General features: G+C 34.2%; 1 protein-coding gene across 2 annotated transcripts; it reads right to left on the bottom strand.

Annotated features, from left to right (window-relative positions):
• Positions 1 to 534: 534 nt before the first annotated feature.
• Positions 535 to 3,745, bottom strand: LOC105173311 (scarecrow-like protein 22). 2 transcript variants are annotated; one of them, XM_011095012.3, is made up of 2 exons: positions 3,430 to 3,745; positions 535 to 3,341 (listed from the first exon to the last, which is right to left on the bottom strand). In XM_011095012.3, the coding sequence occupies exon 2, from the start codon at positions 3,272 to 3,274 to the stop codon at positions 920 to 922; it is 2,355 nt and encodes a 784-aa protein (XP_011093314.1). In that variant the 5' UTR covers positions 3,275 to 3,341; positions 3,430 to 3,745; the 3' UTR covers positions 535 to 919. The 2 variants fall into 2 exon arrangements, with proteins under 2 accessions (XP_011093314.1, XP_011093313.1); XM_011095011.3 differs by having other exon boundaries at positions 3,434 to 3,745.
• Positions 3,746 to 11,262: the final 7,517 nt, after the last annotated feature.

Raw genomic sequence — 11,262 nt, 5'->3', positions numbered from 1 at the left:
GTGTTGTTTGGAGCAAATTCTTGGACAATGTAATCTCATCTATGCCTGCAAAACTATACTATTGTAATGAACTCAATTCAAAAGTGCTAGCATAAACATTGATTCAGATCTTCTATTGCAGACTGGTATTACATATAGAATTGCACTATTGGCACGTTTAAAATCTTTGTTTAATATACCAGATGATGACATGAGGGCTAGTTAAGATATATGTATCAACATGAGACGAGAAGCGGACCAATAGGCTATGGATGTAGTACAAACAAAAGGGAACATATATCAGGATATACGCTTGAAAATGGGATCAGTTTAGGAATGACAACTCTGGATTCATTAAAGTATCTTTGTATCTCAAGGAACAAAGATTTCCACGACAGTTTAGATACAGTTTGACAAACATCTACACTGTAGCAGATAAAGATAACATTTTCAATGATTCTAACAAATTTCTGGTATTCTTAAATCAATCAAACACATTTTTAGGCTCATGGTTGTGGTCCCTTTGAGCCAGGGGAAAGAACTAGTACTCATTGATGCTGATAACACAATGCAATTTATATCATCTGCTCCGTCCGGATATCAAAATCAAAGAATCAGTTAAGGGGTTTAAATTTCTTTTGGTTTCGTCATTCTTGGTTTACAAAGACAGCTTAGGACCCATTGATACCTTTAAGAAGAAAGCATGAGAGCAACAAAAAGAGCATGGCCCATATGAAATTTGAGCAGTACATTAGAACATCCAGGGCTAAGATGTGTGGTTCTTTCTAAAACTTGGAAATAATTTGCCCAAGCCACATATAAACTAGCAAACGATAGACTTTGAACATGAAAGTTTATAGAGTTCAATGGATTAAAGACTTGAGTTGTGACTTTAAAGGCACCTTCTTGATGAGGCTGAGTTGGGAATTGCACTAAAAATTCAGCATCTCCAAACAGAAGCAGACACCAGCTCCTTTTGTTGCCAGCAAAGAACGAGAGAAGACTGCCTCTTCTCCACCTGGAATCCTCTGACAGGAGTCCTCTTCACAACACACTCAGCTTGTGATTCGGTGAAATTGCTAAACGTTACTGGGGAGAAACCGGATGACAAAAACAGAGTCCTCCAGTGCTGTGACTTTTCAGGAGAACGAAATCGACCCATTACAATTTTTTCAATGCCTGGTTGGAGCAAGAACCTCTCAATCTTTTGCAGGGCATCCATGTTCACATTAACCGCATCAAGAGACTCGAGCAGGTTTGAGTATGATTGAAGGGCATGAATAATATGGTTGGCGAACGGAAGGTCAGACCTATCACATCCTCTGTCCACAGAAACAACAATTCTTGGTGACAGTTGCTTGACAAACCGGAGAACAAAAGGCACTGACAATTGATAATTGGCAAGGCAACCGGCCGGGAGATTCACTGCAACTCCCTCATTCTCCAACACATGAAAAGGCAGAGACCATGAACCTGAATCCAAAGAATCAATGCTTATAACCTCAAACTCGAATCCAATATTGATATCACTAGCAAACTGAAGCAGATTTTCTCGAGTGAGGCTGAGCTCTAGCTGATCATGTGTTAACGTAGAAACAAGTGCGGTGATTTTAAGCAATGGTGCACCCCCATTCCTTAATGCAAGCTCCTGCATCAGAGAGGCCCATTGCCCACCGTACCCAATATCAAAATCCACAATATGAATTCGATCAAATCCTTCCAAGACTTCAAGGAGGGCTTGATTGCAGGTAAAATTAGCAAATTGTATGAGCGGTGAGATCTCAGAGAAAGACTTATAGGCACCAATCTTGAAAATGAGGCTAAAAGGCGAAGAGGCCGTAGAGGGGTTCAAACCGTTGTTGTTAGTCTGGAGGAGTAATTGCAATGCCTCCTTGCAGTAGAAAGCAGCCCTGTAGAAAGGCTTACCAATAGGAGAGAGCTGGTGATTGAGCCGCGCCAATATCCCTCGCGCGAGTGCCGGATTCCCAGTCTGGACCAACTCTGCGGCCTTATATAGCTGGTCAATTATAGACTGCTGTAATTGTTGCTGATGGCTATGTCCTAATTCATCCCCACTGCCAATTTTCGGCTTTGGGCCCGGCCCGCTTGGTCTCTGCTGGAGATAATGAGGAAGCATTTGAAGCTGGTGATGCAATTGCTGTCTACCCAGAAACATCTCTTGCTGGCCAGTGTCCAAAAGAGACCCTTTTGGAATTGGGCCACGGGCCTCAAGGCCTCCACCAATAGGCCCTCCGGGGTTGTGCCTTTTCGCCTGTGGTGGCACGGTAAAACTCTGTTCTTGCTGTTGTGCATATGAAAAGGGCAAGAAGAATGAAGGGTTCTGAGCGTGGTGAGCTTGGTGCTGGTTAATCAGAAGTTGTGGATTGAAAATGGGAGGCTTCATTTCTGCTGAAGAATCAAATGCAGCCGGGTAATGAAGATCAATGGCTCCAAGATTGTTAGAAAACGAAGAAGGGTACATGATATTCTGAGAGTTTGGAGAAAACTTGAAATTACTAGGCAGATTTGAAGTGACTGGATTGGGGGCCAACTCAATCTTTTCAACGCTGGATCTACTATTGTTGGAAAAACTGGAAACTGTGGGCATGGAATTCTCACCAAATTGGTCTCCAGCAAAGCTTTGGTCCACAACCCCAAATCCACCACTAAAATCATACTCCGACGGCGTTGAACCACCCCCACCGCCAATTTGAAGAACCTTATTCAGACTTCCCATTCCAGGGTCTTCAACATCTCCCATGATCCACCGGAAAATGGACTGTTCTTGGCTCGGAGAGGCGGCGGCAGACTCCGACAATACGTTCTCCCAATCCTCCATAGCACATTTCTCCGTGTTCCTTCCGTCTCGGCCGCCGGCGGTGCCGATCTCTAGAGATGGTGGAACTGGAAGGAGCTCGGAATCAGCTCCTCCAGCATTGGAGCTGGTGGCAGTATTCGAGTCTTGCTGCCATTTCGGAGATGGGTTTGTGTCTGAAACCGCAGCCACCCCGCCCGTGTCGGTAGAAGCAGCACCACCTCCGGCGCTTCCTCCTCCGCCACCGAGAGATGAAGACAGGGTTGAGGAAGACGTGGGCAGGCTGGAAATTCTCGCAGAATCCAGGACAGATGTAGGCTCACCAAAACTATTATTCACGAAACAATTTTTCTCGAACAAATAAGACGAAATTTCTGCTGGATTACTCTCTGAGATATCAAAAGCTTTGCTCTTCACAACCAGCTCTAACTCCAACACCCCCTTCCCCTCAAAATCAAAGGGAAAGGGCATTCCCTTCATCTAAATACAAAATCCCCCAAAATCCACTTCTCTCTCAAACTCCTCCAGCTTCAACAACCACCAAAGCCTACAACATAAACCCACGAAACAAACACTCACCAAATGCAGTAAAATCAAGAACACACACAAGTATATACATGCATGTATGCATATACCTACAAGGGCATGTAAATTCTTGTCAGTTCTCCACTCGCTAGCTCAATCTTTTGTCAATGATTTTCGAAAATGATCAAGAAACTGGATAACTAGCCAAGTCACAGGGTTGGAAACGATGGATTTCAAGTATTCTCCTTATTTCCTCTCCTCTAATCCATGGAGGAGTAGTGCTCTCTGCTGCCTTCTGTTTTCTGCCATGGATGCGTGCAACATAAAAAAGTAGTAAAGCGCCCCACCTTCATTCATCCTCTCTCTCTCTCTCTCCCTCTCCCTCTCCCTCTCTCTCTCTCTTTTTCTTTTTTTCTTTTTTTGGTTTTCCTTTTACCTTTTAAGTTAAATTTGTGTGGCTTGTCACGTAGTTATCTTCCTTGCTAGGGTTTCCCTCCCCCTCCAAGTGCCCACGCGCGCATGTCGCGTGCACAATCGATATTTAAAACAAATTATGAAAAAATTGCACTTTTAATCACATACAATGGAAGGTATTGCACTTTTGCTCCCATAATTTATGAATTTAGCATTTTTATTGCATAAAATAAATATTATAGGATATTTAGTTTTATAAGACAAAAAATTACACTATAATCTTTCCACCTCCGGGATCGAATGTGCTAAATCGTAAATTATGCGATAAAAAGTACAATATTCATTATCGTGTAGGACTAAAAGTGTAATTTTTAAATTTACGCTTTGTCCCCCTAAACTATGAGTCATGGAGCAAGTAGCCCCTCAAAGTACAAAAACATATAATTTGCTCCTTGGAATGATATGTTTTTAGCCCGGGAAATTCCATTTGAACTAATTCTTATAAATCGAAATTAATCATATAAAAACTTTATATTAGATTTACTATATGATAAAAATAAAATTTAATGAAAATCTCCAAGTACACTACCAACATAATATCACTTGCAATTTAATTAATTTAGTTTTGCACATGTATGCTATAATTTACAAGAATTTTATTATTTTTTAATGTAAATAATTAGGAATAATCATGCTTTCAAGCCACTTTTTCTACTGCAAAACACTTATAGGGGTAGTTTTTTAAATTATGCAAAAAAACATAAATAATTTATGGTATAAATGTAATTGTTCCTAATAATTATATAAATAAACAGCAGTCGAAATACTACTGAATTTTAAAATCACCATACTACTGACTATGATATAAGTCGTGTTCATACATGTCTCTGAAGCATTTTAAACAGATAATTACACCGTTCTTTCATGAGATTTAGCGTAATTACACATAAATTCTATGTAGTTTGAAAGATTATATTTAATACCCCTGACGTTTATTTTCGTCTAACAAATAGATCTCTCCATTATTTAAAATTAATTAAATTTATTGATATTCACAAAATAAAAAAAAAAAGAATGAAAATCCATTTTTAACCCTCACTAATTTATTATTGACTTGCTGCAGGCAGCCAAATATTTTCTGACCAAACTATCATTATAAGGGTGATGATATACATTAAACATCCTCACATGCATTAGCATACGAATATGTATAATGATAATTTAGTCAGAAAAGGTTGGTTCGACCTCCAGTAAGTCTGTAATAAATTAATTTGAATTAAATATTTAATTTTTATTTAATATTTTATAATATCAATAAATTTAATTAATTGTGATTAATGAAAAATTTATTTGTTAGACAAAAATAAAAGTTAGGGTACGGATGTAATTCACGAACCACATAGGATTTACATATAATTACACTGAACATCTTGCGATGGAGGAAAGTGTAATTATTCCTTAAAAAAAGATAAGTACTTTAACTATTTAAATTCATTTTGAAATTAAAAATTTTATAAAATCATTTTGAAATTAAAATTTTTATTTTATTTTTTTCCATTAAAGTATTTTTTTATAAATATTTTCAAGTAAAAGTTTTTATTTTCTTTATTATTGTGGGTTTCTTCTTAAGGAAAACATTTTCTGACTATACGGTTATATTTTACAAAACTAATTAATCGCAGGGGGCAAATTGTATATTTTCTATAGTTTAGGGGGTAAATGAAATATATGTTATAATTGGAAAGAGTAAAGTATATTAAATCTTTTTCTTGATCTTTTTCCTATTAGAGAATATTTTGGTGTTAAGATATCTATAAGAAAAATTGTAACCCAAATTGGATTTAAAATTAGACCTGAACTAATTACATGTTAAGTGTAATACATTTGTCGTGTGATTGATATACACTTCAAGAAAAATGATCAATCACATAATAAGTGTATTGTAATTGACATGTGATTGGCTTAATTTGACAAATATAATTCAGGTAAGAACTTTTCGGTAATTGTGTTGCCACATCATCATTTGTTTAAGAGTATTTTTGACAAAAATAAAGCGCCAAGTCCTCAAATGTATAAAATTTCATAGTTTGGGGGGCAAATTGTAATTTAAACTATTTTAATTTTACAGTCAACCAATCTATTTAAATAATTTAATTGCACTACTCTTCTTTAATCAAAAGTAAGTGAATTTTTATTCCCTTCCCATATTGAAAAGTAAAGTTGGTTGATTTCTCAATCAATCCAAATAATTTTTTATTTTTATTTTCAAAAGTTAAAAATAATATTTGTATTTCTTGAAATTAGAATTTTCTTGATAAAAGTATAATTTTACTTAAAATAAAAATAAAATAATTCCCAAAATTCTAACATACTAATATATATATATATATATATATTAGTATATATAATAAAGAGAAATGCTATATTTTACCTACCCATTTCAATCAACTGTTGTTTTGACTGACGTGACAATTTTATTCTAAAAAAAAATTCACCATTGGAGTGAAGTATTATGGCTAATGTGATGATCAACTTTATCACCTTTCTTTTTTTTTTTTTTTTTGGTGAAAGGATTATAAGACAATCAATAATATCTTGTGGAAGCGTTTTTTTAATTATAATGGACAAGTGCATGCAACATAAATTTCGGACCTGTATGTAGAAATAAGGTCATGTCTATGTGTGATAAGGTCATGTGATGTAAATGGGAGTTGTGAGGGATTTTGAAACAAAAAATTGGAAGGTGGACAATAACAAAATATGGGAGGGACCATACATGTACATTGAATTAAATGTCCATCGAACATGGTAATTTAGATAGGGTTTATGTTGCTTCTTTACTTTTAGGACTGGTGAAATGCAACCCGTCATATGGAATAAAGCATGTTATCCAAATTGTGAAAGACCATACAGGGTATGATATATCATACCAAATGGTATGGTACAGTTTGAAGATGACACGTGAAATTATTTACGGCATATGGGAGAGCTTAGTTCAAAAGCTACCCAAATACTTGGGAGCTCTCCAAAAATATAATCCAAGAACGATTGTTGAATGGCAACACAAAGCCCGCGACCCATCAACCGGTGCATATGTAATAGGATACGTCTTCTGGGCGTTCAACCGTGTATTGAAGGGTTCCAACACTGTTGTAAACTTATCAGTGTAGATGAGACCCATCTATACACAAAGTACAAGCATAAAATGTTGATTGTTGCTGCCATGGATGGAAATCAATAGGTACTCCCTATTACTTTTACAATTGTCGATGAAGAATCATATTCATCTTGAAAGTGATTTCTTAGACAATTGAGCAGACACATTATACGGGGGCGATGTGGTATCTGCCTTATTTCTAATTGCCATGCTGGTATCCTTAAAGTTGTACGTGAATGTCCGGATTTCGTGCCACCTAACGGCGTGCACCGGTATTGCTTGAGGCATGTGTGTTTCAATTTCAACCCTCAACACAAAAATGTCGTGTTGAAGGATCTTTGTTGGGGAGCTGGCTCTGAATATCAGATCAGAAAATTCAATCGCATTATGGAAGAGATAAAGAGCAAGAACCTATCCACGTTTCAATATTTACACACGATCAACAAGAAAAAATGGACAACATCTCATGATAATGGATGGCGACGCGAAATTCTAACGACAAATATGTCGAAATGCATAAATAGAGTATTAAAAGGGGCTCGCTGCCTACCGTTGACAGCAATTGCTGAGATGACGTTTCAGCGAAGTGTCCATTTTTTCTGTGAGAGATTAGTGAGAAGTTCTGTAATGTTGGTCAACAACCAACTATGAACGGATTTTGCACATAAGATGTTCACACGTTGGCATCAAAATTCTGTTGAGCATACCGTCACAAAATACCATCAGTTCCAACAGTCCGCCTCGATTATTACAAGACGTCACAGTGGACATGGAGTTAATACCCATGTTGTAAAAATTGTGAACCGATAATGTTCTTGCGACAGGTGGACTCAATTTGGTATTCCTTGCAGTCACGCTCAAAAGGTATGCGCTGCATACATGATTAATGCTGCATCAATGGTGAAGGATTATTACGATATAATGGCTTATAAGAATACATATTCCAAGTCATTTGAACCTTTGCATTCCGAAGATCATTGGGATGTACCGGGATTTGAGTTGGTCCACGATACTATTATTCGCATCTTTTCGTGCCCTGGTCGAAATCAAATAACATGTATTCACAACGAGATCGATTAAGCGCAAACGCGTGCAAGACAACAAGCCCAACAAAGAAATTCTTCTACACAATCAGATGTGCCGGTACCGAATTGTCAAGAATAATTGTATACTTCTTTGTAATTTTTTACAATTGTACATAAAATGTACACTGTTACATTTGTACACTTAATTATAATTTTTTAAATTAATACAATTTTAATTTTATAATTTTTTAAATTTTAATATATTGTTAAAAATTAATTATATATAATTAAATTATACAAAATTAATTAAACAAAAAAAAATAGCCAAGTCGTGATCTTAAATCACAACATCAAGTCGCGATCCAGAATCGCGACTTGGCCATTTTTGATTAAAAAAAAAATTTAATGTTGATTTGTGATTTTAAATCACAACTCGACCTATTAATATTAGTATATTAAAAATAATTATATTAATATAATTTTTTTATAATAATAAAAAATAAATAACTCGAGTGTAATCATCCTTTTGACAGAATATGTATATGATTAGAGACTCTACACGCGCTGCGGATGAGCGTCGGAGAGAGGAAACTAAGTGCTTTTTCCTTCTGTAGTTTTCTACAGGGACCAACTGTGCAGTGGAGAGATGAACTGGCAGAAACAGCGTCCTTTGCCTTCCAATATTACCCCTCCCACTGCCATCAAAAACACGTTTCTCTTCACATCTACTCCGGGGCTAATTTGTATTTTACATCTCAACTGTCCTTCCCTTCCAAACTGAAATCTGACACGAGATAATGAGAAAAGGCAATTGTTTCGGGGCTGAGCTTTGAAAATATCGAGACACTTCAGCGGACAGGATGCGTTCCAGGGATGTGAATGAACGGTCGAGATCAAAACGCTGTTTTGTATGTTTATTAATTTAATTTTAGCCTTTTTATTATATTTTACTTTAACCCATTTTAAAATCGATAACTGCAAACATAATCTTATAGGAGTTCTGATTATTGATTAATTTAAAAACTATCACTATTGAATTAAAATTAAAAAATCTACCCTATATATTCCTTCTTCCCATCATCTACACTATATAAAAAACGTCATTTTATCACTAACAAATAACAAATACTTACACTGCGACATCAAATTTTTGAATTATAAAAAAAAAGATTCTTATATATTTTTAACCGATCCTACTCAAATTATTCTTCTCATATATATTATTTATACTATCTATTTATACTAATACGAGAATTTCACTTACACTAATTTTTTTTGTATCGATAATATTTTAAAATTAGTTTTATTTAATTTATTTTTAAATATAATATGTTGATTTATATATCTTATTCTTATTAATAACATATTTTAAAGCGTAAATAATTATTTATTATATGCACGCAAGGACAACGTGCCATAACGGCTAGTATAAAAAAAAGATATTTTTTTTCTCACAAATAACAGTTATCACACTGCAACACTAATTTTATTGTTAACCAATTATACCCCTAAGTTGATTTTTTTTTCTTTGTTGCTTTCTTTCTTTCTTTTTAGAAATATATCGTATTGGTTTATATATATTTTTTCTTATTCATAATATAGCTAGTATAAAAAATGATAACTACATCCAATCTTATGAAATTTAGTATAATTACACGTAAACTCTTGTAGTTTGATAAATAACATTTAGCATCCGTTACGTTTGCTTTCGTTTAACAAATAAGTACATCTATTAGTCAAAATTTACTGAATTTGCTTCTATTAACAGAAAAATAGAATGAAAATTGATATTTACCTCGATTGATTTATTATATATCAAATAATTAATTTTTTTTCGAACTAAATTACCCTTATAATGTGATGATATACCTTCCCACATGCATTAATGTGTGAAGACGTATGGGTGCAATTTGATCATAAAAAGAATTTGTTTGACCTACAATAAGTTAGTAATAAGTCAATCAGAAATAAATATAGATTTTTTTTTATTTTTTTATTAATATCAGCAAATTCGATAAATTTTGACTAATGTAGAGATTTATTTGTTAGACGGAAGCAAACTGCAGTGGCGCTAGATGTAATTTATCAAATCATAGAAGGTCTACACATAATTGCACCAAACCTCAAGAGAGGGGAGTGTAAATATTCCATACAAATAAAAGGGAACGGGCTTTCTAAGTTTTGTCATAATTATAAATACTTTCTAATTATTTGAAAAATTATAAATAACCCTATTGAATTAACGATGGTTTAATAAAAATATCCTGCAACGGGCTATAACGAAATGATATTTGGTAGACGATCGTTAAGACCAAGAGGGTATTTATAATTTTTTACACAATGAGAGAGTAATTATAATTACGACAAATATTAGAAAAATTCATTGTAATTCACCCGGAAATACATTTACAAGTATACTCATCATCTACATATGATCTGATATTTACAGTATTTTTTTTTGTTTTTTCCAAAAAATATATAATATATTTTTTATCCATTTTCAATAATTTTCAATTGCCGTAGAGGCATAATTCGAAATTTATGATATTTGCAATATATATATATATATATATATATTATCAGTTGTAATAATTTTTCAGTCATTTCTAGAAATAATATCAAATGCCAATTACATTCTCAAATATACTTAAGAGGTGTTTGCCATAGTTTCTAATTTTGGCAGTGTGAATAAGTCATAGAGAAAATTATAAATTAAGCAATAATAAAAGTTGGAAATATTTGAAAATACAATTCAAAAGTAAAAATAAAAAGAAATGAAGTTTAAATATCTAAAAAAACAACTTAATATTTATAAATTAATCCATAAATTGCAAAAATTGATAAAGAGCTACTTACAACTTTTTGTTTCCAAAAGAGAAATATGAAACAAAACACTCACTTCAGATAATGTAAACTTCAAAATTCATTCTTTTCAAAATATTCGATATTTGACCCAAAACTACTCAAAATACTTTGAATGGGTTTTTTTGTTGTGGTTTTTTAAATAAGGGTCAAAACCGTCATTTCTTAGGTCCTGAGGTTGGGGGAGTTTATGAATCAATGGGTGTTTTTGTTCAATGGACTGTCCCACTTTTCAGTTGGCATAGGGGGGCAAATATGAAAAGTGCAAAAAGTTAGGGGGTCTGACAAGAAAAAGTGGTAAAAGTGGAGGGCTTGTGGTGTTTTTTGGGGACTTTTTGGTAAATTCACGAAGATAGATTGCTTGTGGTTGAGTGGCACTTATGTTCTTTTTGAAGGGCATAATGGTCATTTAAGTATATTTTCTTGATACATTTATGCAATTGGCCTTTTTCTTTTGTGATAATTATACTCTCATCCCCTGAAAT

This window comes from Sesamum indicum, linkage group LG11, assembly GCF_026168435.1.
Source record: "Sesamum indicum cultivar Baizhima isolate 11 linkage group LG11, ASM2616843v1, whole genome shotgun sequence".
Classification (NCBI taxonomy): Eukaryota; Viridiplantae; Streptophyta; class Magnoliopsida; order Lamiales; family Pedaliaceae; genus Sesamum; species Sesamum indicum.
Note: the sequence above shows the minus strand (reverse complement) of the source record. Positions and strands in the feature narration are given on the sequence as shown.

Coding starts and splice junctions, on each gene's coding strand:
- LOC105173311 (XM_011095012.3), bottom strand. CDS start 3,274: ATGAAGGGAATGCCCTTTCCCTTTGATTTTGAGGGGAAGGGGGTGTTG.